This window comes from Urocitellus parryii, chromosome 7 (genome assembly GCF_045843805.1).
Source record: "Urocitellus parryii isolate mUroPar1 chromosome 7, mUroPar1.hap1, whole genome shotgun sequence".
Taxonomy (NCBI): domain Eukaryota; kingdom Metazoa; phylum Chordata; class Mammalia; order Rodentia; family Sciuridae; genus Urocitellus; species Urocitellus parryii.
The window spans coordinates 653,504-679,563 of record NC_135537.1 but is presented as its reverse complement, the minus strand read 5'-3'; the positions used below and the strand labels follow the sequence as shown (position 1 = coordinate 679,563).

The window sequence follows — 26,060 nt, the reverse complement described above, 5'->3', positions numbered from 1 at the left end:
GCTACTCCTGCTTGGTTGGGGCTCCGTTCCCGTGGGCCATCAGTCTCCACCCATTCACTTTCAGCCTGTGGCTGTCTTTGCCAACAACATACAGTTGGTCCGTTTTTTTGAATCCATTCTGCCAGCCTAGGTCTTTTTCCTTTTTTGGCTCTGGAGATGTAATCCAGGGTTAGTTTACCACTGAATTGCACCCTAGCCCTTTCATTTTTTATTTTGCAATAGGGTCTTACTAAGTCACTTAGGGTCTCACTAAATTATTGAGGCTGTTTTTAAATTTGCAATCCTCCTGCCTCAGCCTCCCGAGTGTGCCGCCACGCCTGGCTGACCTGCGTCTTTACCTGGAGAGTTAAGAAGATTTACATTCAGGTTTATCACAGGGAGATGTTATTAATCCCGCCATTGTGACGGGTCGCTAGCGTTCACCTGTCCTGTTTCCCATCGCTGAGCTGTGCTCCAGACGAGGCCTGTCCTGGAGCGCTGGAGTCTGAGGCCCATTTCTTCTGTGTGGGCGAGTCCTCCCGGGGGTGCCAGCTGAGTCACCGTGGATTCTTTTAGTTTCTGCTAATCTTCAGGGACTTGAAGGTGACTTGGCTGGAGACAGAAATCCTGCTTGACAGTTGTCTCTCTGAGGACCCACACAGACCTCTCGACGCCCTCCTGGGTTCTAGCGTTGGTGCCAAACAGTCAGAAGGGTCTCGGATCCTCCTGTCCTTGTCCTTGTTTTTGTTTTGTTTTAATCATGATGAGTTTGGACAAGCTCTTTTTTGATCTCGCCTATTTGGAGTTTGAATGTGTCCTGTGTCTGGAGGTCCATCTCAGCCTCAAGGTTTGGAATTTTTTCCGTTATTATTTCCCTGAAGAGATTATTCATTCTACAACCCTCTTCAATTCCAACCATTCTTTTTTTTTTTTTTTTTTTTTTGGTACCGGGGGTTGAACTCGGGGTGCTCGACCCCTGACCCACATCCCCCGCCCTATTTTGTATTTTATTTAGACACAGGGTCGGAGTTTGCGTAGCACTTTGCTGTTGCTGAGGCTGGCTTTGAACTTGTGATCTCCTGCCTCAGCCTCCCGAGCCGCTGGGATGACAGGTGTGGGCCACTGAGGCCGGCTTGGTCTTTTCTGTCCTTTCTGTTAAAGTTTTGTTGAATTCTGAGCGAGGTCGTTGGTCTGAGCAGCAGGGTGTGCTGTCTCTCGACTGGGTCTAGCTGAGCAGCAGCTTCTCCGCCCTGAGAGGCTGCAGTGCTCCAGTAGATCCTGAGCACCTCACAGGAAAAGGAGAAGCAGAAATTGGGTTCTTTCCTTACTGAGTTTTAGGAGATGTCTGTATATTCTGGTGCAAGCCCTTTCTCACATTTATGGTTTGTAAGTATTTTCTTGCAAGTCTGTTGCCTGCTTGTCTTTTTAATTCTTTGTTTTTTAAATATCTTCTTAGTTGTCAATGGACTTTGTTCATTTTTATGTGGTGCTGAGAATCAAACCCAGTGCCTCTCACCTGCTAGGCAAGCGCTCTACCCCTGAGCCCCAGCCCCGCCCTTTAATTCTTAATAATACCTTTCAAAAGTAGAAGTCTAATTTTTTTTTGGTACCAGGGATCAAACCTGGGTGCCTCACTAAGCTGCTTAGGGCCTGGCTGAGTTGCTGAGGCTGGCTTTGAAGTTGTGATCCTCCTGCCTCAGCCTCCTGAGCCACTGAGATTACAGGCATGTGTCACCGTGCCCGGCTACAAGTTTAAATTTCTTAAAGACCAGTTTACCTGGTTTTTGTCTGTGGATCATACCCTTGGTGTCTTGTTTGGTAGATCCTGGCTGAGCACAAGGTCACACAAATCTGCCGTGTACTTTCCTAGAAGTATTTTAAGAGATCCTGGCCCATGCCAAGGCACTTCTTTGCACAGTGAGGCCTGGCCTGGGCTGGCTTCTGCAGGTGCCTGCCCAGCTGTCCCAGCGACAACTCTTCCTTGTGCACCTGGTGGCTGTGTGGACACTGGTGCAGTCCAGCGGTGACAGTGCCTCCCAAGCCCTGTGCTGCCTTCTGGCTGCGGCCTTTGGCTCTGGGCCTGCCCGGCCGTGCTCTGGTGTCACCCTCACTTTGTCTGCTGTGTGGACTTCAGAATCATCCTGTGGTCTCTGTGGAACAGACGGTGGGATTTTGAGTTCGACTGTCTGTAGAACATTGGGAGAGGGCGTCCGGCATGAGGACATGACGTCTCCATGCTCTTTCGGATCCTTGCCTTTCTTTCATTAGTATCTTAGAGATGGCGAGACCCAGAGTCTGTGTGTCCTTGACTCTGTGGGTCTGGGCCGAGCTCACCGTGTTCCTCACTTCAGTGTCTTCTTCCTCTTCACCTTTACTTCCTCCTCTTCCTTCCCTTTTCTTCTTTATCCCTTCTTTTTTCTTTTCTCCTTCTTCTGTTTTTTGTTGGTTGGTCTGTTTGTTTTTTTTTTTTTTTTTTTTGAGAGAGAGAGAGAGAATTTTAATTTTTATTTTTTAGTTCTCGGTGGACACAACATCTTTGTTGGTATGTGGTGCTGAGGATCGAACCCGGGCCGCATGCATGCCAGGCGAGTGCGCTGCCGCCTGAGCCACATCCCCAGCCCTGGTTGGTCTGTTTTTGAGATAGGTTCTCACAGAGTTGCCCAGGCTGGCCTGGGACTTGGGATCCTCCTGCCTCGGCCTCCTGAGTTGGATTTCGGATGGCATGGAGTTAGAAATGGGCAGACGGTTGGTTTTAGGTGTTGACTTTTTATCCTGTGGCTTTGCTTTTTTGTCAGTTCTTTGCAGTTTTCTACATGGAACATCATGACTTCTTGAGATGATGGTTTCCCCGCTTCCTTTCCCTCCTGCCTCGTCATTAGTTAGGACCTGCAGTCCAGTGCTGGCCCCGTGGTGGGAGCCGAGCTCTCCCCACAGGGACGCAGCCCTGGCCTTCCCTGTGAGGCTTCCCGTGGCCCAGGCCCCTGTGGCCAGTTGGCCGTGCTCCCTCCTCCCCTGGCTCCTGGAAGAGGCTGGCAGCCTCCCTTCTTCCCAGTTGCTGTTAAGACTGGGCCCAGCAAATGGAACCACTCGGGGCCCTTGCCCCAGGAGCCACGTTCCCAGCCCAGTGCTGGATTGCATTTAGAGACGGGTCTCACTGATTTATTTAGTACCATGCTGAATTGCTGAGGCTGGCTTTGAACTCACGATCCTCCTGCCTCTGCCTCGCCTCCTGAGCCGCTGGGATTACAAGAGTGGACCACCACACCTGGCTGTAGGATGTTTTTAACTATGAAGTCACCTTCTTTTGGGGGGGGTCTCAGGGATTGAACCTGGGGTGCTTAACCACTGAGCTCCATTCCCAGCCCTTTTTACATTTTATCTTGAAACGTGGTCTCAATAGGTTGCTTAGGGCCTTGCTAAGTTGCCCAGGCCGGCTTCAAACTTGCCCTCCCTCCTGCCTTGGCCTCCTGAGTGGTTGGGGTTACGGGCATGTGTCCCTGCACCTGGTGAAGTTACCCTCTTGAATCGCCACAGCACGATTTGGGTTTTCTCTGTTTCTGGAGTGAGCTTGATTCCCTGGAAGGACTTGGAGAACTCGGGTGTGACGCGGTCAGGGCTGCAGCCCACGGGCACACCTCCTGTGCTCTCCTAGCCCAGCAGACACTGCAGTGCCTCTGCGGGGCCTAGACTCGGAGGCTGAGGGACAGGCTCCCCCAGCTGCAGCACCAGGACTCCAGGCCCCGAGGGAAGGCGGGTGTCCGTGGACGTCATGTAAAACGGCATGGCGGTTTGGGATGCATAAGAGAATTGAGAGCAGCTGCTCAGAGATTCTCATATGCACCTGTGGTCATGGCAGCACTGTTCACAGTGGCCGCAGGGGGAAGCAACCCAGTGTCGATGGGAGAGTGGAGTACCCTTGCCCCCCTGCACCATGGGTGGCCTAGAGGGCGTCTGTTGACAAGGGCACCTGCTGTGAGCCCGCTCCTCCAAGGTCCCTAGGAGCCACATCCCGGGGACAGGCAGGGCTGGGGACAGGGAGGGTTTAGTGTCCAGTGGGCCCGGAGCGGCAGTCTGGGTGATGAGGCGGAGTGGAGAGGGTGGCAGGGGAAGGGGTGACCACTGAGTGTGCCTGTTGGGCCTGGGCACTGGCCCTGTGACACCTGGCACCCCGCTCAGCCCCGGCCCTCTCCACGCAGGCTTGTCACCTCGTCTCTCTAGGGAAGGTCTCCGCTTCGTCCTTTTCAACAGTTCTCAGGGCCCAGTTTTACTTGCCATTTTATGGCTGTTCTGCGTCTGCCTGACCGTGCGTCCCTCTGTTGGTCTTTTAGCCTTTTTCGTTCGATATGTCCCCGTCCTTCTTCCAACCAGTAGTTCCCCTCCACATCGTCACCTTCCTGAGTTGGGTCCTCTGTGTCCACCTCGAGGATCTTTCTGGGGTTCTTTCTGGTTCTGGGTTCATGCTGCTGATGGTGTCCCTTCCTGGGAGAGTCTCAGCTGAGACGTGTCCCTGGACTCGGCCTGATACTGTGTTCCTAGTGTTCGTTTCTGACGGTTTAGTTTCTTTTTAACCCACGTGTTTTCTTGGTGATCTTTAAAAGTCTCCAGGTGGCTGTCACGGCTACTGTGACTTGTGTGACTGCCTGTCAGAGTGAGTCTTGATCTCTGCTCCTCAAGCTTGTTGAAATGTCCCTTCTGGCCTAACGGTTAGACTTTCAGAGTTGCTCACAGGGTTTCCTAGGAAGTTCTGTGTTTTTGTAGCATGATTTAGAAGCATTCTCCACGTGGCCTTTGGATCCTAAGTCGAGGGTAGCAGGAGGCTTCCTGGTCTGGCGCCGATTTGCCCTTTCTCTGTTGTTCATGTTTTGCGTTTGGAGTTTCAAAGTGAGTGGACGGCTCAGAGCACCTGGGAGCACAGAGTCGTCGTCTTGTGGGAGCCTCTCCATAAGACAGAGGACCGCAGCACCCAGCCGCCTGAGCCGCCTGGCCCTGGCGTGGTGGCCTGGGGAGACTTCAGCCCAGCGCCTCTTCCTGACTGTGGCGGTTGAGGCAGGCGTCCCCAGGTGTAGGAGGCCAGCCAGGTGGCCCTGGTGTGGCTGCCTGAGGCTGCACCCTCGACCTGGCTCACGCACACTCTGGCCTTTCACCCAACCCAGCCTGAGAAGCCAGGCCCTGATGGCGAAGACCTGGCAGCCGCTGACAGCGTGCGGGCCATCAGTGTCCGCACCCTCTACCTGGTCAGCACCACAGTGGACAGGATGAGTGACGTGAGTGTCCGGCCTCAGTAGGCCCTGCCCGGGCTGCCCTCACCTGGCTCTCCCTGGGCCCCGCCCTAACCCTAACCCACCCCAGTCCTGGGTGACAGGTGAGCCGGGCCTTGCTCTGTGCTGCCTCCCTAGGGCAGTGCTCAGAGTCCCCTGACCTGCAGCAGGACAAGTGACTGGCAAGTCCACACCTGAACTCTGCTCAGAGGGAGTCCTGGGCAGCCCCGGGGAGCGGCCCTGTTGGTGGGCTGGCTGCCCTGGCGCTGACCGGGGCCCTCCGGGGCCTCTGCTCCAGGTCCTCTGGCCCTACCTGATGGAGTTCCTCGTCCCCGCGCACTTCACGGAGGCCCTGACCCCGCTCTGCCGGAGCCTGGTGCATCTGGCCCTCAGGAGGCAGGAGGCGGGGGCAGATGCCTTCCTGGTTCAGCTCGAGGCCCACGGTGCGCACTCCCCAGGCCCGCCCTCGCTTGACCCCGCCCTGTGCCTGTCCCTCTGAGTGACTCTCTCCGTGTCTCTTGTCCAGCCAACCTCCCGTCTCCCTACGCTGTGACCACCAGACTGCTGGTAAGCGCCGCTCTCCCGGCACACCAGCGGGCACCCCCCCACCCCCAGCCCGCTGCCGGCTTGGCCCCAGCGCCTGCCTCCTGTGTCCCTGAATCTCGGTCCCTGTCCTCGTGGCTGCCAGGGCTGCCTTCTTGGTGGGGAGCCACCCAGCTGTGGCCACAGGCTTTCTTCCCGGGTTGGGCAGCGGCACCTGTGCAGATCCCTGTGGCCCTGGCGTGGTCCAGCCGCACACCTCTGCAGGGGCAGGTGTGAGGAGGACGTCAGCTCCTGCTCAGGACGCTCCCACCCCGCACCCCCCAGGTTGTGTCCTCCCACCCCTACCTGGGGGACGGGCGTGGGGCCGCCTCGCTGCGCCTCCTGAGGGTCATGCGCCACAGCATCCACCCTTTGCTGGCTCAGCCGTGGGAGACGGCCGTTCCTCTGCTGCTGGAGCACCTGGAGGGTGAGGCCGGCCTCGCCTGGGCCAGGGGCGTGTGGGTTTGTGAGTCTGAATGGACCCTCCTGGCTGTGGTCCAAGGCAGGGTCCCTACAGGCTGCAGCCGGGGCACAGGGTGTGGGCCGCCAGAGCTGCAGCCGGGGAGGTGTGGGCAGCCTCGGAGGCAGGCCTGCTGGGCAGCCGGGGCTGACGGGGTGCCCGGTGGTTCCAGCGCACACTGAGGAGACACTGTCCCTGCCCGAGTGGGAGGAAAAGCTGCTGACGGTGAGAGGAGGAGCCGAGTGAGAGTGGCCTCCCTGTCCTGGGCAGGGCGGGCGTGGGGGACAGGCCCGGGCTGTGCCTTCCCGGGGCCACACTGTCTGTCCACTTGGTGGTGTGGCGGCGGGGTGAGGGGCACAGGAATGGGGGGTCTTGGTTGAGGATGGCAGTGGGCCCCCGCCCCAGCAGCCCAGGACCCAGGGAGGGCCTTCCCTCCCCTCCGCGCCTGCCCCCCCAGCCAGCCCCTCATGGCTCCCTCGTTGGCAGTTCCTGCGGGACACCCTGGCCGTCGTCTCTGACGACACCTGGACCTGCCAGCTGAGCCTGGAGATGCGCAAGCGGCTGCCAAGCTACAACAGGGTGCCCCAGGAGAAGGTGCTGGGTCGCGGTTGGGGCGCGTCCCCCTGGGAGAGGGGAAAGCCTGAGGCCCACCTCCCGCTGCCTAGACACTCTGGGCTCTGCCCTCTGTCCTCGGGCCTGCCACGTCCCCTGGGCAGGACGGCACCATCTCCCTGGGTGAGGGAGCGGCTGCAGCTGAGCCCTGTGGCCCTGTTCCAGAACTTCCTGTACAAGTGTCTGGGGACCACGCTGGCCGCGGCTGTGAGCAGGGAGGTGGTGAGGAAGAGCCTGCAGGAGCTGCTGGGAGCCGCCAGCTACCAGCAGCAGGCGGAGCACGAGGTGGGCGCCCAGGACAGAGCCCTGTCCCGAGGTGCAGGTGTGTGCGTGGCGCCCCGTCTGCATCCCGGCGTGTGTGTGCCCCTTCCCACACCCAGCAGCGGGGTGGGCTGGGGCCTCCTGGCCCAGACATGAGCACCGCTGAGTGTCTATCCCAGGGCCTGGCCTGCTGCTTTGGGATCTGTGCCACTGCCCACCTTGAGGACACTCTGACCCAGCTGGAGGACTTCATAAGGTCAGACGTGCTCAGGAAATCCAGCGGCATCTTCAGCATCTTCAAGGTAAGGGTGGAGGACCGTCAGGAGGGATCCCCTGCGTGGCCGCCACCGTGTTTGGAGGCCTGGGGCGGAGGGTAGGGGTCCTGTCCTCTGAGGGCGCTTTGTCTTTTCACAAGTTTGAGGCTGTGGGGTCAGTGTCCTTGGACTTGGAAGGAAGCCCAGCCCTGTCCTGCAGCCGCGGGGCTGACCGGCGCTCCTCCCTCTGCCAGTGGTGATGCCGGGGGGCCTCTGGGAGCAGTGCGGAAGCCCTGCAGCTGCCCGGCAGGCCACGCCAACCTTTTCCCCTTCTGGCCCGCAGCGGCTGCTCAGAACCACGGCTAGATTTAAGGAAGGACTAGTCCCCTCCTCCCAGTCCACACTCTGGTCTGCAACCTGGCCATTGTCCCTCATTCTGGTCCAGTGACTGCCTCCAGGACACAGGGCTGGTCTGCAGCTGCTGGGGCCAGAGCAGGGCCTGAAACTCTGTTGCCTCCGGCAGCTGGGCTCCCCCACTCTCCTGCCTGCTGGTCCCTCCCCTGGGCGCCACTACCTCAACCCTTCCTCTCTGCCACCTTCCCAATGGGCCCATGTTGGCCAGCTGGCCTGTCCCCCTGCTGTTATTCCTCTGGTGTCACTGGCTGGCTCTGGCCCCTCCTCTGTGAGAACTGGGGATTTAGAAATAGAGTCTGCATTGAAGACTCTGCGTGGGAGAGCGAGAGGCGCGTGCTGACCTCCTGCTTCTATGCCCGCCAGGATCGGGGCGAGCAGGAGCTGGAGAAGGTGAAGAGCGCGCTGATCCTCTGTTACGGACATGTGGCCACGCGGGCCCCTCACCAGCTGGTGCTGGCCAAGGTGGAGTCGGAGGTCCTCCGCAACATGTTCCAGTGCTTCAGCACCAAGGTGAGCGCCGCAGCTCCCCGGGGGGCTGGCACTGACACCAGTCTGTGTCTGAATTGGTCTCACTTTCTGTTGTCAGGTTCTGGGAATAAAGGTAGAAACCAAGGTACAGTGTGCAGGACTCGGGGGTGGCCTGTGCTTTCCCGTCTCTCCTTGGGCTGGGCCGGGTCGGGCTGGGCTGGGCTGGCTGCAGGAGCAGAGCCAGGCCAGAGCTCACGGGCACCTGGTGGTACCCCGAGGGAGGCTCTGTCCCCTTGGAACAGCCCCCCTTGTCAGGGCCAGAGTAGCTGAGCTCCTGCCTTCAGGAGGGGCTGGGCTTTTGTCACCTCTGAGCGGCCAGCCCAGGGCCACAAGCCAGGAGGACAGGTGGGCCACCTGCTTTGAGGCACAGCCCCCACATCCCAGGGACAACCAGGGTCCCTTGGCTCTGCTCCCTGCTGCTTTCAGGGCTGTGACTCTGGGCCCCGCAGCACGTGGGCTGGGCTGAGCCAGAACCAGATCAGCAGGTCTGGAGGCCCCCTGGTCTCACTGACCCTGATTTCTGGCGTCTCTGGCACTGACCTGACCAGACCCACGTGGGGTGGGGGCAGCCGACCACCCTTGGAGAACACAGCCTTCTGGGGCTGGCTGGCCAGCGGGGGCTGTTCTGGTTTCTTTTCCAGCCCGTTAGCCTGGGGGCTGGCCCTCTGTCCCCAGGACGGCTTTCCTCACTCTCTGAGGCCCGCAGAAGGGGGCCTCGCCCAGGCTCTGCTCCCACCCCCGTCTGACCACACTGAACTTCAGGGGCCTGGGGCTTCTCTGACCAGGAGGGCTGGCTGGAGGGCCCTTGAGGCCCAGAGTGGCCATGTCAGTGGCTGCAAAGGAAAGGACGACGTGTGGGCTAGCCTCTGCTGCTGGGCTCAGGCCTATTGGCCGCAGAAGTGGCCACCCCTGGAGCTGAACAGCACCGGGGGCGGGTGTTCCTCCAGGACCCAGCCCTGAAGCTATGCCTTGTCCAGAGCCTGTGCATGGTCAGCCAGGCCATCTGCAGCAGTGCGCAGGCCAGCTCCTTCTACTTCTCAAGGAAAGCAGAGCTGGTGGCACAGATGATGGTGAGCTCTGGCAGAGCACGCTCTGAGGCAGGGTCCAGGGGAGCAGGTGGGCCGGCTGGGGCATTGCCGACAGGCAGGGTGGGCGAGGCCTGGGGAAGACTGAGGGGGGGGACACAGGTAGGTGGCCTGGGGACGGGACACAGGGTTCTGTGGGGACAGACAGCCCCAGCCCTCCACATGGCCTGAGGGGTAGGCTCGGGGGGAGGGGGGGGCGGGCGCCTCCTGATGACCAAGCCCTGCGGCTGCCTTGCCAGGAATTCATCAGGGCGGAGCCCCTGGACTCCCTGAAAACACCCCTGCGGAAGAAGGCCATGCTCGCCTGCACCCACCTGATGTATCCTTCCTGGCCATGCGTCGGTGGGCCGCGCTGGGTCACCAGGGCTGGGTCCTGGAGGAACACCCGCCCCCGGTGCTGCTCAGCTCCAGGGGTGGCCACTTCTGCGGCCAGCAGGACTGAGCCCACGCCCATCAGCAGCTCTGCCGTCCTTGAAGGACCAGAGACTTCTGCGTCGCTGGGCTGGAGAGGGCCCTCTGCAAGGGTGACTGCTTGGGGCCCTTAACTCCCCGTTCAGCTCCTTGGAGCCAGCACTAGAGGAGCAGGCGCGGGCAGACGTGATCCATGGCTGCCTACACAGTGTCTTGGCCCTGGTTCCCGAGCCGGACCGGGAGGACGGCGGCAGCCAGGAGGTACTGCCGTGTGTCTCTCGCCCTATGCATGTGTCCACTGGGGCAATGGGAAGACCGCTGGAGGTGGTGGGTCACCTGTGCGGCCCGGTGTCCTGGCTTTCCTTCCAGTCCCTGTATCAGGACACGGTCCGTGCCTTGGAGGACTTGCTGGCGGGCCTCCTGCAGCGGAACATGACTCCCCAGGGCCTGCAGATCATGGTTGAGGTGTGCGGTGGGGGTGGGGAAGGGCAGTCTGCCAGGCCCCTCCCTGTTTTCCTGGCCCTCTCTCCCCACGGGTACCTCAGTTTGATACCCTCTGCAGTGGGTGGTCTGAGCAGGCAGGCAGCACTCCCGTCTGGACAGCCATGCAGGGGGCGCGGCCTGTCCCTCTCCCCAACTGCGTGGTGCTGGGATGGAGAAGCATGGGTCCTGACGTAACTCCTGGCCACAGGGGACCAGCAAGATGGCAGGACCTCGTCCTGCTGCAGCATGTCTCCTTCTCCCTTCACGGTCACAGTGGGCTGGGTGGACCCCTTGGTCGAGGAGGACACCCTTCTAGGGCCAAGGTGGACTCTACCTGTGCCTAACAGGCCTGCTTTACTCTCGATCACCTGGGGTGGGCAGCGTCTGTGAGCAGACAGCACAGGGGTGGGGCAGGGCTGAGCTGCTGCGGGCCCCGGGACGGGAGCTGCATGGGTGGGGAGGGCTGACCCCGCAGGGGTTCCGAGCTGGCCCTCGGGACACAGGCTTCTGCTCTTCTGGGCAGTCCCCAAGCTGGCACCTGGGTGAAGTCCCTTCTTCCTCAGCACCTGAGCCCATGGATCAAGTCCCCAAAGGGCCACGAGCGGGCACGGGCCTTGGGCTTGAGCACCCGCCTGCTGCGGCACTTCCGGCAGCACCTGCACGTCAGCGTGAGTACAGGCCCCTGTGGGCAGGGAAGGGCACGGCCACTCCGCAGCAGCTTCGGGTGCCCCACTTCTTGTGGGTCCCTTGGCTTGGGAGCCCCTGCATGTGGCCCTCGTCCACGGAGCACCCTGCAGGCTCCCCGGCCTTCCCCCTCTGTGCCCCGGCTCGTGTCTCGTCCTTTTGCCGGGACCAGTCCTGGCCAGGAGTGACCCTGGGGTCTGTGCCCGGGCCGCCAGTCGGACGGGCTCTTCCCGCTTGCTTTGTCATTGCCTGTCTTCGTCACGTCCCTGTTGAGACGTGGCCTCACTAAGAACAGAGGCCACCGACCTGCCCGCGGCCCCAGGCCCACAGCCCAGTCTTGCCTTCCGGAGCCCTGCATTCTCAGCAGCAGCGACTCTTGGGGTGCAAGAGCAGCGGGATCCGGGGGCTTGTGAGAGCCCGGGGGAGGGGCAGCTGATGGGGCCAGGCCCTGGGAAGTGGAGAAGGGCTGAGGGTCAGCGTGGAGGAGAGAGCCATGAGAGCCGGCCGGGGACCTGCTCCGTCCCAGGGCGTTGGCCTTCCAGAGGAGGGACTTCCCAAGGACGTGGCCGAGTCACCAGAGTCCTGTGCCTCCTCCCCCTCTGCTGCCCAGCAGGGGCTTCCCCCCGACCCCCTGACCACCCTTCTGCCTGCCCATAACTGCTTCCCCAGCAGCTGCTGTGCTCGGGGTGCTAGGTGGCCCAGGCGGTTAGTGGAGCCGAGCAGGTCCCCTGTGCTGGGTGTGGGGGCCAGGCCACCACAGGGAGGCCCACTCTGGGTGCCAGGGTGGGGACTGTCCCTGCCTGCCCTGGCCTACCCTCTCCCCCCAGGCTCTGGTGCCCTTCCACAACCTGGGCCTCCTCGTTGGCCTCTTCTCCCCGCGGTGTGCCGACCTGTGTTCCGCCACCCGCCAGCAGGCCGTGGACTGCGTCTACACCCTGCTCTACCTGCAGCTGGGCCACGAGGGTGAGCCCGGCAGGCAGGGGAGGTGGCTGTCGGCCAGGCGGGCGGGCAGTGGGAGCGGGCAGTCCTGGGCCAGGCCGTCCGATGCCTTTCCGTCGCCTACGTCCTTCCCCGCCGGCTTAGCCTGCAGTTCAGGCTGCTCGTCCCAGAGGGCCTCAGCCTGGCCCCTCTGGCCCCTCAGGGTTCTCCCGGGACTACCGCGATGATGTGGCCGAGCGGCTGCTCGGCCTCAAGGACGGCCTGGTGCACCCTGACCCTGCCACCCTCTTCCACACCTGCCACAGCGTAGCCCAGGTACCTGCGAGGCATGTGCCCGAGGAGGAGGGCTGGGGCTGCCTGGCGTCTCTAGGCTGTGCTCCAGCGCAGAGCAGGGGACGAGGGTGGGGACATGTTGCCTTCAGACAATGTGTCGTCTGGCCCAGTCTCGGGCCCACACTCCCGTGCCCCCAGCGCCTTCCTCCTGAGGCACCATCGGCCCTGCAGAGGGGTGTTCTGGGTGGTGAGGCTGGGCCTGGGGCAGGGAGCCTCACAGCCAGGCCTCCTGCACTGTAGGCTCCCGAGCAGAAGCCCGATGGCCTCTCTTGGTGTCGTGCACATGGCCTCTCTGGACAGCGGAGGGCTGCCTTTGGCTTCTGGCCTGTGCAGGGGCCGAGGTCCTTCATCCCCCAGCAGCCTGCACGTGTCTCTGTGGGGGTGTCCCCTTCGTCCCCATCTCCTGTACTCCCTGGGCCCTGTGACTAGCCTGAGCTATCCTGTCCCTTCCTGACCCTAGCTTTCCTGGTGGCTACTCAGAGGGCCAGCAGGGCTCCAGGGGATGAAGAAAGTTGCCCCTCTGAGCCCCATGTTGCTGCCTTCCTGTTTTCCCTGGGAGGACCCTCATGGGTCTGAGTCTGACAAAGGAAAAAGGAAGGACGTGGTCACCTGCCCCCTTTCTGAGCGGAACAGAGACGCAGCAGGGGCCAGGCAGGGTGGTGGGAGCCGGTGTTTTGGCTCAGGCAGCTCTTGCTGCCTCTTGACCCTCCCCTGCTCTCCTCGCCTTGACCTCTGGCCACCTGGTGCCCACAGGAGGAGGAAAGGGGCTCCTGTCGGCTGCTGAGCTGCAGGGGAGCCAGGTCCTTGCGGGGGCTCAGGGGCCACTGCGCAGGGGGAGGGACTTGCCGACCCCCTGGGGCCTCCCTGAGTGAGTGGAGTCTGGAGGGGCCTGGCCTCTTGGTTCTGCGTCACCCTTTCTAGATCATTGCCAAGCGCCTTCCGCCAGACCAGCTCATCAGCCTCCTGCTGACCATGTTTGAGGGTCTGGGAGACCCTGACAAGAACTGCTCCCGTGCAGCTACGGTCATGATCAACTGCCTGCTGAAGGAGCGGGGCCCCGCGCTGCTGGAGAAGGCGAGTGGGCCCGGCGTCGGGGGGGGGGGGGGGGGGGGTGGCAGCTGAGGCTCGGAGGTCCACCGCTGGTGGTCTGGAGGGGGAAGGACCAGCTGGAGGTGAAGGCTGCTGGGCCTGTGGCTGGTCCAGTGCTACATGTGCCTCATTCTGTCACCCATTGTCCATCGGTGGGCACTGGTTGCTCCTCCTGCTTGTCATGGGGGACGGCAGCCAGTGTGCTGCGTGGGCGCCTCTGCAGGCCCCACCCTTGGTCCTTCTGGGGGGATTCCCAGAGTGGGGTTCCTGGGTCTTGGGGTGGCCTGTGTGACGACCTGAGGGGCCTCCCTGCTGTTCTGCACGTGGCCGCCGCGCCCACGTTCCCGTCAGCGGTGCCCGAGGCTGCTGTGGGCATCAGTGCTCGTCAGCTTCAGTTTGTCCTTTTCGTAGTGGCCCCTGAAGGACGAGAGGTCTGAATTTGCCTTCCTAAGACGGTGACTGAGGCCGCGTGCCCCACGTGGTTTTCGGCCACTTGCCCGTCACCTGTAGAGAAGGCTGACTTGAGCCCTCGCAGGCTCTCTGGCCAGGCTTTCCTGGGTTGAGAGGTTCCATTCCAGGCAAAGGACCTGCAGGCGCGGGGCTCGTGCTGTGGGTCACCGTCTTGCTGGGGACCTGCCGCTTGGTGACGTCCTCCAGCTCCTGCTGGTTTCTGCGGCCTGTGCTCTTGTTGTCACCTGCAAGAAAGGGCTTCTGTCCAGAAGCCTTCACCTGCCTTGTCCTCCAGGGGCTTTCTTTAGCCCTGGCTCCTTCTGTTCTGGACAAAGGTAGGCCCTTCATGGACCTGACCTCCCGAGCCAGGGGCAGTGCTGCTGACCCAGCTTAGCGCCTGGTTGCTCTGCGCCTCGGCCGCAGTCGCTCCTGCAGCTGGGCTCTGGCACCGTGGGCCTCTAGTGCTTCGGTGACCCTGTTTTCTTCCCTGCCATGCGATACCCTAGCAGGGGACCTCGTAGAAACCGAGACTGTGTCTGGGCACCTTGGCACACGGCTGTGATCTCAGCGACTCAGGAGGCTGAGGTAGGGAGGATAGCAAGCTCCAGGTCAGCCTCAGCGACCTAGTGAGACCCTGTCTCAAAACGATGAGTACCGAGGGCTGGGGACGTGCCACTGGTAGAGGGCCCTGGGTCAGAGGAGAGGGCTGTGCTGCGCTCTGGGAGCCCGGCCTGCTGTGGGCTGGGGGCGTGCCCTGGGCGCCCAGGGAACATGAGAAAAGAGGAGATCCCAGTTAAAGCTGACCCCTGGGAGGGCAGGTGCTGCTGATTGGACTGTCTGGGAGGTGCTCAGAAAGTCAGACATGGACAGCGGGGCGCGGTGGCCACGCCTGTGAGCCAGTGACTTGAGAGGCTGAGGCAGGAGGATTGCAAGTTCCAGGCCAGCCTCAGCAACTTAATGAAACCTTGTCTCAAAATTAAAAAAAAAAAAAAAAAAAAAAAAAATTTAAAGGACTGAGGATGTAGCTCAGTGTGAAACACCTGAGTTCAATTCCCAGTGCTAACAGGGTGAGAAAAAAGAAAGAAGAAAGCCTGACACCAAGATAGTACGTGGCCCACACCCAGGTACACGCATCCCCAGGAGAATGAAGACGGGTTCACTCAAAACCTTGTGCAGAAATGTTCATGGTAGCAGCACCTAAATGTCCATGTCAGTGAACAAATGGACAGTAGCTGGACCTTGGAAACAGCCCCACGTGAAGGAAGCCAGACACAGGCCACGTGCCGTGCAGCTCCGTTGACCTGGAACGTTCGGAACCGGCAGACCACAGAGCAGAGGGAGGCTGGGGGCTGGGGGCTGGGGAGGGAGTGGGACTCTGCTGTGGGCAGTGTTCTCGAGTGGCTCCTGGACTGTGTCTCCACGAAGCTGTCCGTGGAGGTGGACAGAGAGGTGAGGGTGCTCTGCAGGGGTGCACGGCGAGGGGAGGACCCTCCGCCAGGCTGGTGAAGATCCACGAGCCCAAAAGAGCCTGGAAGGTTGGGGTACAGCCTCCACCGGGCAGTGGGCTGCAGCCCTCACTCATGGGGCAGGGTCTATTCAGGACCTGGGTGTGTGAGGCCGTCCCGGGGCTGTGAGCGGGACAGTGAGCATGGAGGCCAGACATCCCCAGCCTCCACACCAGCCTTCACAGCTTGCCACAGCCCTGCATGGCCTCACCGAGTGTGGACGAGCCCTGCAGGCAGCTCTGCGCCTCCTCCAGGGGCCGGAGGTGCCCAGTGGCAGAGCACAGGAGGCACACAGTCAGGAGCCCACATGCTGTTCCAGGTGGGACTCTTGGGCCAGCCAGAGTCCACCGAGCTGTGGCAGCCACCTGTCAGGCACAGGTGCGGCCAGAGGAGAAGGGCCCAGCAGTGCCGATGCCAGGGGTGTGCCAATGCCAGGGAGCTGCCACCCAAGCTGGGGCCAGGCAGTGACTGGGCCTCCCGAGCCTCGGGAGTGGGCAGCACCCGGCCTGTCGGCTTCCCCCAACACCTCTGAGTGTCCTTGTTGGCCAGGGCAGGCCCTGCTTCCTCTCCAGCTGCTCAGGCCATTTGGTGAGTCCCTCCGCTGCAGCTGGGAGGTGACCCAGCCTAGACAGTGTGCCGCTGGCCTGCTGTGTGCTTTCCAGGGGCTCGACCTTGGCGGAGGGGCACGGGCAGTGCAGAGGCTGGAGCAGAGACTTGCCGGCCAGCACCCCTGAGCCTGGGGACCCACCTGTCCATGTTCCCCACTGCTCACTGCTCTGGGCCGCAGCAGGACCCTGCAGACCCTGGTGGGTGTGTCCAGGTCCCACCCCCCCTTTCTGAGGCGCCGTCCTCCTCTCCTGTCTTCCCCGGCCCCCAGCGCGCCGCCCAGGGGAGCGGTCGGACTCACTCGAGTTGGGCCTCCAGAAGTCTGTGGGCCTGAGGGGCCCAGCAGTGTCTGCTGTGCCTCCTGGCCCGCACCTGCCCTCCGCGCCTCATCGGTCCCTCTGCCGTCTCCCTTCCTCTGTCCTGCTCCTGGTGCTGGGGTGGTCCTAGGCCTCATGGGCAAGTGCTGTCACCGAGCCCAGCTCAGCTGCTCTCCCCGTGGAATCCGCTCTCCATCTCCTGGGACCACAGGAGCTGGGCCTGGGCCTGGGCCAGCAGCTGGACGCTCTGGTTTCCAGGGGCTGTCCCCCGCAGCCAGGCTGTCCTGGTGGCGTGGGCCTGACCTGGGTGTGCCCTCATCTGTCCTGGTCTGTGGCCTGACCTCCACGTCTCCCCCCTGTCCTGTCCCCCTGCAGGTGCCGGAGATCGTGAGTGTGCTGCGCTCCAAGCTGCAGGAGACCCAGGGAGAGCACATCCTGCCGGCCGCCCAGCACGGCCTGTACCTGCTGGCCTCCCAGCACTGCGCGGCCGTAGTGTCCAGCCTGCTGGGCAGCCCCCTGCCCTTCGACAGGTACCCAGCGCCAGCGGGCCCTTAGGTGGGGCTTTGTCGACCAGCGTGGGAGGTCCTTCCTGTGTGGCTCAGGGCTTGCTCCCCAGTCCCCAGCCCACTGTGTGCCCAGCTTTTCTGAGTGGGTCCTCAGGCCCGGGCCGTGGGGACGGGAGTCCTCTAAGACAGGCCTGCCTGTAGGCACCGTGGGGCTGTCCCTCACTGCTCAGGATCTGGCTGAGGCCCTTCCCAGGTCTGCCTGGCTGCTAGGGTTCCATCAAGCTCCCCACCGGGCCCCGTCCTGGCCCTCCTCTGTGGCCCCCGGGCTGCCCAGCCGGCTCTGACTGCCATGGCTGCTAGAGGCTGGTCCGCAGGCCGTCTCCGTCCAGGCCTCCCGGGCTGGTCTTCTGCAGGGCACCCACCACCCCTGGGAACAGCCCCCATGGCCATGCTCACTTTGGGTCCCTCCAGCAGCTGAGGGACTTGTGTCCTCACAGGACATTCCCCAAACTCACCTCCCGGCTCCCGACCGCAGGCACCCGGAGCTTCTCGAGGGCTCGCTGGCCTTGCCTCTGTGGCCCACCACTGCCCGCCCTCTGGGGCCGCTGCACCCGGGGCGCGCCTGTGAGCTGCCGTGCCTGGTCCTGGCTGCGCTGCTGACAGGGACAGCCCTGGGCCAAGGGGTATCGTGCCTGTGTCCCTCCTGTCGGTGTCACCCTGAGTCACAGCTGTTTCTGACAAGTGCCTTGAAGGCGGCCCGGAGCTGTGCTCTGCCCCTGGTAGGGCGGGTGTGCCCTGGCGCTTGCCCCTCGCAGCCTGTTGTGAGAGCCCCACACCTCTGCTGCTCCCCTCCCACGGTTAGACAGGGGACCCTGTTGCTGTGAGCACAGTGTCCTGTGTGGCTCAGGGCTGGCTCCCCAGCCCCCAGCCTGCCTGAGTGCCCAGCTTTTCTGACGGCGTGGCATTGCTCTGCTCGTGTGTGTGTGTGTGTGTGTGTGTGTGTGTGTCTGCGTGTGCATGTGGTGCTGGGGTTGGGTGCAGGTAAGCTCTCTACCACCAAGCTTTCCCCCAGCACTTCTCACGTTTTATTTTGAGTCAGGGTTTTGCTGGCCTCCAACTTGTGATCCTCCTGCCTCAGCCTCTCAAGTCACTCTCGTGTGCAGTCTTCATTTAGTTGAATTTCACCACATATTTACCACTGGGCTCGCTCTTTTTGCATTCCGTGTGTCTTTTTCTGTGGGGGTGTAAATGTGTGCAGAGGGCACGTGTGTCCTGGTTCCTTCTGAGGCCACTCCATGCTGGCAGACCTTAGCACCCCCCACCGGGGGCACTGCTCAGGCACATCCTCCTGACATCTGAGCGCCTCCTCGCTGCTGGCTGATTGCCCCTCCTGAGATTCCTGGAAATGGGTGGGACAGAATGGATGCCCCCTGGCTTTTGCACCGTGTGTGGCTGGGGGGCGCTGGGGGCAGCTTCTTCTTCAGGGCTGTGTCTGGTGCAGCTCTCGTTCCTGATTCCAGGTGGTGGACGTCTTGGGTTGTTTATGGTGTGGAGCTTTTAGGGACAACAATCTTTAATACCTGCGCATCTCCTGCAGGGTACAGGTGGGGTGGCTGTGGGTGGTCAGCAAGCTGCCCGGCAGGCCAGCAGGTGGGTGTGCACCCTGCGTGCCGGGAGTGGGCTTCCCGTCTACAAAGGTCAGAGAAGACCACAAGGAGATTCCAGTTTCCGTGCCTGCCTGGGAGGGCTCAGGGCCTGCCTTATCATTCCTACAGACTGTTTATTTTTGATACTGGGGATTGTACCCAGGGGCTCTCTACCACCAAGCTCCATCCCCAGCCCCTTTTTAATTTTTTTGGTTGTAGTTGAACACAATACCTTTATTTTATTTTATTTATTTTTTTTTAAAGAGAGAGTGAGAGAGGAAGAGAGAGAGAGAGAGAGAGAATTTTTAATATTTATTTTTTAGTTCTCGGCGGACACAACATCTTTGTTGGTATGTGGTGCTGAGGATCGAACCCGGGCCGCACGCATGCCAGGCGAGCGCACTACCGCTGGAGCCACATCCCCAGCCAGTACCTTTATTTTATTCATTTATTTTCATGTGGTGCTGAGGATCGAACTCAGCGCCTCGCACGTGCTTGGCAAGCACTCTACCGCTGAGCCCCAGCCCCAGCCTCCCTTTTTACTTTTTATTTTGAGACAGAGTCTTACTGAATTGCTGAGGCTGGCCTCAGATTTGCCACCCTTCTGCATCAGCCTCCCAGGCTGATTCTTTGGTTTTCTTTCAGCTTTACTAGATCTTTAGGGTTTCTGGTTCCCATTAGACATTTTGAACTTTATAGTGATTTCTCTGATCACAAACCTGACTGATTCTTCTGAGTCCGAACACCTATATCCGTGAATGCCTGGGCCTCTTTCTGCTACCCGTGGCATCCAGGTGATCTCCCGTGCTGCCTCACATCCCTGTGTCCTGGTCCTCTGTGACACGAGCTGCTCCTGGACCCTGCCTCCTTGAGAGGCTGGTGTTTCTGGCGGCGCCCAGCAGTGCCTGCACCCTCCTGCCTCGGGCCCTGGGTGCAGGCCTGGAGCCCTCTCCCAGCCTCTCATTGCCCCTGTTTATAGACCTCTGAGGTCGGAAGGGGGGTTCACATCTCGGGTCGGGATGCTGCTTGCCATCTAGCTGGAGCGGAGGCTGCTGTACCTGAGCACTGGGGAGCCGGGGGCTTTAGTGCTGCTGGGCAGAGGCCCAGCCTGGGTGCCAGTGACTGTGGTTCATGGTGACACTCCTCTCGCCTCTCCAGCCACACCTGTGCCCTGTGGCGGGCCCTGGCCGTGCAGCCCAGCCTCACCACGCAGGTCCTGGAACTGCTCCTGGAGAAGATGAGCAGGGACGTCCCCTTCAAAGAGAGCCGGGCCTTTCTGCTGGGCAGCAGCCCTCACCGGGTGGCCACGCTGCTGCCCCTTGTGGTGAGTGGGAGCTCCAAGGGCACCAAGCTCCCCACCCCACAGGGAGGCCTAGGCTCCCGCAGGCACCTGGCAGCTGCATGGGGGCTCCAGGGCTGCAGGCGCCGGCCCAGGCTCGTAAAGCCTGGCAGGTGTTGGCCCCCAAGGGAGCCCATGTCACGTTTCATCCTGTGGAAAAAGTAAGCCAGCCTGGCCACATTTTAAGCAGAAAAGCAGCTGTGGGGATTCCTTCCTCTTCCTAAAGAATGGAGAATGGGTGACCTAAGGCCCCTCCCAGGGCCAGCATGCCTCCTGTCCCGGGAGCCACGCTGCTCAGGACCATCCCTGTGGTGGCCCCGGGATTCCCCCTGCCTTCCTCCGGCAACCCGAGACCTCTGTGGAACCCATGCACATGGGTGCATGCCAAGGGGCGGAGGTTTGTGGGGTCCTGGGGTCAGAGAGCAGAGGTCGCTGTGTCCTAGGGGTTGCGACCCTGCTGGGGCCTCTCCCCAGGCCACCTGTGCACTGTACGAGGTCCTGTCTGCTCCCGCCTCGGGGACTGCGGTGCTAGAGCTCTACCCCCAGCTGTTGGTGGCGCTGCTGCTGCGTGTCAGCTGCACTGTGGGTGTCCAGCTGCCCCGGAACCTGCAGGTCAAGGAGAGGAGGGGCACTGGCACAGCCCCGGCCAGGAGCCTGGAGCCCTGCAGGTAAGGGCTGTATGCTGTGTGCTTTGGAGGCAGGGAGGGTAGCGTGCCTGCTGCCTGGCCCTGAGGGGAGGGCCCAGGAGAGTCTGCTCCCAGGGCCGGCACTGCCCATCGGTGCAGGGTCGGGCCATCGTTGTGCCCAGGCACGTTTTGTGCTGGGGGTGAAGGCCCCCCTGTCTGCAGTCCCCTGGTCTCGTCTCACCTATGCAGCCAGGACTGGGGTCGGCGCTGGGTGGGGACAGGGGTACTGCAAGCCCATGCAGCAGTGCTGACTATGGGTGGCTGCCAGGGACTTTGCAGGGAGCTACCTGTGGTCCAGGATGTTACTCTCTCAGTGGGGCGGTGGGGGGGGGGGGAGGGTGTCTCTGGGCATGGCCTGGAGCCTGCATGGAAGGAAGCTGCCCTAGCAGAGAAGCATCGGGGTGTGCCGGGGTGCTGAGCAGGAGTCGCCAGGCTGCCCTGGGCTTTGTGCAGCGCTCCTGCCCAGCCCCTGGGCTGTCAGGGGTTGGGCTGTGCCATCTCTGTGGAGTGAGCAGAGTCTGAGGGCAGGTGACCAGGGGCGGGTGAGGCAGAACCAGCCAGTGGACTCGAGGCTGGGCTGAGCTGTCCTCAAGATCTAGCAACATGTGTCTCTCTCTCGGGCTTGCCGGTCCTGGTCCTTGGGGTCATTTCTGGGCTGGCATGGGGACACTCAGGGTTACCAACAGTCTGAGCAGTGGAAGAAGACACTCCATGAGGCAGCCTGGCAGTGCCACGTGAGCCCTGGACCGTGAGCCTGAACATTGGCGAGCCCTGGGTTGCCATGCCCCCACCCTGACTGCCCTGCCTCCAGCCCACCCAGGTGTCCAGGTTTGGGTGGGCACCTCAGCCAGGGACACATGGAGGGGGAGCCTCAAGTCACCCACCACCACCTCCAGGGGCTGCTCAGCCTCAGGACCCACTTGTAAACTCAGCAGGTGCTGGTGCCAGGGCTGGCTTGGTTCCCTGAAGACCCAGTGGAAACTGAATGGGAAGGAGCAGCTACTGGCCTGGCCAATCCCGGGTCTGGCATGCTGGACTCAGCTCCGCCTGTGAGCATCCCCGGGAGCCCAGGGCCCCAGACGTTTGCAAGGCCTGGCCGACAGGCCGTCCGCTCAGGAGCCAAACGAGGCTGCTTGAGCCGGAGCCAGCTGTCTCCGTCAGGCACTTGGTCTAGCACCCTGCCCCTGGCTCCCTTGTGGCCCACGGCTGGCCCTGTCCCGTGTGGACGGAGGTGGGATGCTCTGCAGCAGCTGCAGCAGCTGGTGTGGCTCTCTCTGCCTGTGGTCAGTGCAGGCTGCTCCACATCCAGGGCCCAGGACCCCGGATCCCCAAGCCCAAACACCAGACCTCCCTTAGAACTGAGGATTCCTGGGTGCCTACTCAAGCACCCCCTCCCCACCCCGAGCACACAAGGCACTGGTCCAGCTGGTGGCCAGCAGTGAGCCACCTCAGGATGTCCCCAGGGAGGTGGCTGGGCTGGGAGGAAGCCCCAAGCATCGGCTTCCTCCTGGAGCCTCTGCCCAGGTTTCTAGGCTGTGGTTCTCCAGCCCGACCCAGGGTCCTTGCCCCCAGGGGCTGAGAGGGCCCCACATGCATGGGCTGGCAAGGCCTGCCCTGAAGCCTCAGCAGTGCCCCTGCCCACCCGGCTGGACACCTAAACCCACTGTTCCCCACACCCCCAGCACACCATAGCCCCCAACACAGTCACAGCCTATCAGGGTAAACAGAAGGCTTTTCAGGCCCAGCACTTGGCAAGAGGTGACCACTGTAGTGGATGGGTTCCTCACACTGCCCTTTGAATGTCTGCCCACAGGGCAAGAGCTCATGGGGATGATGCCTCACAAGCCATTGTAGGGCCTAACCTGAGTGGCCAGTGAGCAGAGAGGAAGGCAGTGGCGTGGGAGCCAGACCTCTGCCAGGGATGGACTGTTCTGGGGGAGACCACAGGCCTTAGTGAGGATGCTAGAGCTACCGGACCAGCCCCCTGCCTGTGACCCCCAGCACTGGGGCCATTTTCCGCTCCCTCACCTGGTGGCCTTGCTTAATCCCTTGGAGCGGGGCAGAGGCCCTGGAGTCTCCCAGTGTGGACATAGCATCTCACAGACACGAGTTACCCAAGGCTTTCAAGGGGCAAGAACTGGCTGTGTGCAGGCCCAGACCTGGGGCCGCTACTCTCATGGCCCAACAGTGCCGGGCTTGGCACATCGCAGCAAAGGTGCTTGGGGGAGGCTGGAAGCTAGATGTGGCCTCTTCCGATGTCCCTGCTACAGTTACGGCTGAGGAATCCAGAAAGGCTGGTGTGGCCAGGCGGCTCTGCCTGCACCCACCAGTGGCTATGGCTGACCCGAAGCTCCCCACCGGGCCAAGAGATGAGGGTCTTTGTCTCAGGCCCTGCATCAGTCATGCTGGGCACCCAAGGACCTCCCTGCAGTTCTAGCAGCCTGCTCCCTAAAGGGTGGACTGGCAGGCCTGGGGGCTGGGCAGCCCTGGAATTCCTTCGCGTGTGTGTGCGTGCGTGTGCGTGCGCGCGCGCGTACGCGCACCTGCCTACAGGGGTTCAGCTCCCCAGGCCCTTCCTGGCCCCAGTGGGAAGAGACACATAGAGCCCCTGGGCCACCGGGCAGCTGAGCCTCACACCCTCACAGCTCTGCAGTGGACGCGCTCCAGGCCCTGCTGCTCCGAGGTGGCAGCCAGGACGTGGCACAGTGTATGCAGTTGGAAGGGGGTTGGGAGCTGCTCAGGACCTCAGCAGGGCACGAGGAGGGGGTCACCCGGCTGGCCAGGTAAGCAGGCGGAGTTCTGTCCAGGGGACATCTTGAGAGCCTGGGACCCCTGGAGCTGCCTAGGAGGGGCACCCATGAGGAGGCCATGGGAGGGGGTATCTGAGAGGAAGAGCTGGAAGGCTGGGACAGGGCTGCCAGGAGTTCTGGCTATGCAGGGTGAGGGGTGAAAGCGCCCTTAGGTGCACGTGAGTGGACTGGACCGGGCCTGTGGGCTCCAGGCAGGCTGATTCAGCCTCTGAACCCCTGGGGGCCTCCCTCCCCAGTGCCATGGCCCGGTGTGCAGGGCCCCGGCTCCCCCTAGTGGTGAAGGCGCTTGTGTGCACGCAGAACAGTCCCTACGAGATGCAGAGAGTCACCTCCACCGCCTTCCTGGCCGAGGTAGGACCCTGAGGGAGGTGGGGGTGGCCACGCCTTCCTGCTGGGCACTGGGGAGACACCATCACCATCTCATAACTGAGCTAGAGCCCATAGCTGGTGCTGCCTCCCCAGCCCCTGGTGGCCACTGCCTTGGCCCTCCTCAATGACCGCAGAAATCAACACTTTGGCCAGGCCTTGGTAGTGGAAGGCCAGGGTGGCGATGTCAGTGCAGACCTGAGGGAGGAAGGGGAATCCCCAGCCTGTCCTGGACCCTCTGTTCTGCTGCGGCATTCTGGTAGGAGGCAGCAGGTGGTTACGGTGCCTTTGCCCCTAGCTTCTCAGTAGCAATGTGGTCAATGACCTGATGCTTCTGGAGTCCTTGCTGGACAACCTGGCAGCTCGACAGAAGGACTCAAGTACCAGTGTGCGGAGACTGGTGCTGCGTGGCCTGGCCAATGTGGCCTCTGGCTCCCCGGACAAGGTGGGTCCAGCAGGCCATGGCTAGGTTGTGGAGATCCAGGTGGAAGTGGACAAGGGTGGTGGCTGTGTGCAGCTGCTTGGGGCTGGGGGACAGTGCCTACAGGGGCTAGGAGCAGAGCCAAGACTGAATGCAGGGTTTCCAGGTGCGAGCCCACGGCCCCCAGCTCCTGACAGCCATGATCAGCGGGCTGGACGACAGGGATGACCCACATGGCCTGGTGGCCCTGGAGGCCATGGTGGGCCTGGCTCGACTGCTGGACCTGGTGGCACCCTGGGACCTGCGCCTGGTGCTGCTGCACACAGTGATCCGCATCCGGCCCTTCTTCGACAGTGTAGGCCAGCCACAGTGGGGTTGGGTACTGAAGCCAGTGTTCATGGCCCCTGGCCAGTCCCTGCCACTTCCCCATGGGTCCCCTGAGCCATACTTCCACCTGTCACTTAGGCCCCAACAGGTACTGTCTCCCCCAAGCCCCTAACAAGGAGTTTTTCTGTGGCAACCTGAGTTCTCTTCCCGAGCCCACGCACTACAAGGGACAAGGAAGGATGGCACCTGACAGGGGCCCATAGCTATAGGCTGCAGGAGGGCCAGGGGGGAGGAGCACTGTAAGGTGACAGGGCAACACCTCCGCCAGGAGAAGGTGGAGTTCCGAGAAGCATCCATCCGCCTCTTTGGGCACCTCAACAAGGCCTGCCATGGGGACTGTGAAGAAGTCTTCCTGGAGCAGGTTGTGGGCGGGCTGGTGCCTCTGCTGCTACACCTGCAGGACCCTCAAGCCCCTGTGGCCAGTGTGAGTAGCCGGTGGGGGAGGGGTGGGGCCTGGGCCGGGCGCGGGGCTCAGCGTGGTACCCTGTAGGCCTGCAGGTTTGCCCTGTGCATGTGCGTCCCCAACCTGGAGTGTGAGGAGCTGGCAGCCACCTTCCACAAGCACCTGCAGGAGGGACGCAGCCTGCACTTCGGGGAGTTCCTCAACTCAACCTGCAAGCACCTGGTGAGATGGGCACACGGGGGAGGCCCTGCCCAGGCGAGGCTGTCCACCCTTACTGCCTTGCCTGCCTCTGCAGATGCATCACTTCCCTGACCTGCTGGGCCGCCTGGTGAGCACCAACCTGTTCTACTTTAAGAGCACCTTCGAAGAGGTCCGCGCTGCAGCCCCCATGTTCACAGGTGAGCGCTGGCTGACCTCCTTACCCCCGCCTCCCCCCCCCCCCACCCTGGGGCCCATCTCCACTCTTGCCACATACCTAACCCCACCTGCTGCAGGGTTCCTGGTGCTGCATGCAGAGCCCAAGCAGCAGCCGCAGGTGGACCTGGAGCAACTGATCGCAGGTGTGTGCCCCCACAGCCTGAGCCCCCCCCCCCCCAACCTGCCCTGCTGGGGCCCAGTGACCCTGTGGGCATCTGCGGGGACTAAGTGATTTTCCTGGATTTCAAGATTTTTTTTTCCCTGTCAATGGTGACCTCATCGTCTCTAGTAATTCACGGAAACTTCCTAACTGTTCCAAAAGAGCTTAAAAAACACTAAAAAAGGAAAAACTATCTTTCCGTTGGCTCCCAAGCCCTTCCAGCCGAGCTCCGTTAGGAAGGCTGTGGGCGGCCCCAGGAGCAGGCGCAGGGCGTGCACACAGCCGCCTCTCCCTCTGTCCCTAGCCCTGCAGCTCCTGCTGCGGGACCCAGCACCGGGGGTCCGGGAGAAGTCTGCGGAGACGCTGGGCCGCCTGGTGAAGTTCGCCTGAGGCAGACCAGCAGCCCGACAATAGCACAGTTTGCCTGCACCTGCCAGAGGCAGGCCTCCTCGGACCCTCTGCTGCCAGGCACTACCCAGACCCAGCCCCTGCTGGTGGGGAAGGTGCCAGGGGCCAGACTGGGCAGGGCAAGCCAATGAGCCCCCACAGGTCTCCCAATAAAGCCGTTTGCTCCTCAGTGGGTAACAGGGTGTAGTGATGTGGCCCCTCCTTCTGGGACAGGCCAGGAGGGTGTCCCAGCCTGGTGCAGATGTCCCCCCAACTCCCATT

At 62.0% G+C, this 26,060-nt stretch overlaps 1 protein-coding gene across 6 annotated transcripts in view; it reads left to right on the top strand.

The window, feature by feature from the left end:
• Nucleotides 1–25,968, top strand: part of Mroh1 (maestro heat like repeat family member 1) — a 73,956-nt gene extending 47,988 nt beyond the window's left edge. For 3 of the 6 annotated variants that reach the window (XM_026409933.2, XM_026409936.2, XM_026409932.2), the window contains 30 exons: nucleotides 5,133–5,243; nucleotides 5,536–5,680; nucleotides 5,764–5,804; nucleotides 6,105–6,246; nucleotides 6,452–6,504; nucleotides 6,766–6,873; nucleotides 7,057–7,176; nucleotides 7,332–7,454; nucleotides 8,184–8,330; nucleotides 8,407–8,433; nucleotides 9,296–9,418; nucleotides 9,673–9,752; nucleotides 9,991–10,105; nucleotides 10,214–10,309; nucleotides 10,891–10,995; nucleotides 11,839–11,974; nucleotides 12,153–12,265; nucleotides 13,205–13,357; nucleotides 16,626–16,780; nucleotides 19,561–19,726; nucleotides 20,216–20,409; nucleotides 23,073–23,210; nucleotides 23,474–23,588; nucleotides 23,902–24,048; nucleotides 24,191–24,379; nucleotides 24,680–24,835; nucleotides 24,902–25,036; nucleotides 25,110–25,212; nucleotides 25,309–25,374; nucleotides 25,696–25,968. In XM_026409933.2, the coding sequence (XP_026265718.1) occupies nucleotides 5,133–5,243; nucleotides 5,536–5,680; nucleotides 5,764–5,804; nucleotides 6,105–6,246; nucleotides 6,452–6,504; nucleotides 6,766–6,873; nucleotides 7,057–7,176; nucleotides 7,332–7,454; nucleotides 8,184–8,330; nucleotides 8,407–8,433; nucleotides 9,296–9,418; nucleotides 9,673–9,752; nucleotides 9,991–10,105; nucleotides 10,214–10,309; nucleotides 10,891–10,995; nucleotides 11,839–11,974; nucleotides 12,153–12,265; nucleotides 13,205–13,357; nucleotides 16,626–16,780; nucleotides 19,561–19,726; nucleotides 20,216–20,409; nucleotides 23,073–23,210; nucleotides 23,474–23,588; nucleotides 23,902–24,048; nucleotides 24,191–24,379; nucleotides 24,680–24,835; nucleotides 24,902–25,036; nucleotides 25,110–25,212; nucleotides 25,309–25,374; nucleotides 25,696–25,781 (3,588 nt within the window). In that variant the 3' untranslated portion in view covers nucleotides 25,782–25,968. The remainder of the gene's footprint in view (nucleotides 1–5,132; nucleotides 5,244–5,535; nucleotides 5,681–5,763; nucleotides 5,805–6,104; nucleotides 6,247–6,451; nucleotides 6,505–6,765; nucleotides 6,874–7,056; nucleotides 7,177–7,331; nucleotides 7,455–8,183; nucleotides 8,331–8,406; nucleotides 8,434–9,295; nucleotides 9,419–9,672; nucleotides 9,753–9,990; nucleotides 10,106–10,213; nucleotides 10,310–10,890; nucleotides 10,996–11,838; nucleotides 11,975–12,152; nucleotides 12,266–13,204; nucleotides 13,358–16,625; nucleotides 16,781–19,560; nucleotides 19,727–20,215; nucleotides 20,410–23,072; nucleotides 23,211–23,473; nucleotides 23,589–23,901; nucleotides 24,049–24,190; nucleotides 24,380–24,679; nucleotides 24,836–24,901; nucleotides 25,037–25,109; nucleotides 25,213–25,308; nucleotides 25,375–25,695) is intronic. The other 3 variants (XM_026409934.2, XM_026409935.2, XM_077801164.1) reach the window with 3 other exon arrangements.
• Nucleotides 25,969–26,060: the final 92 nt, after the last annotated feature.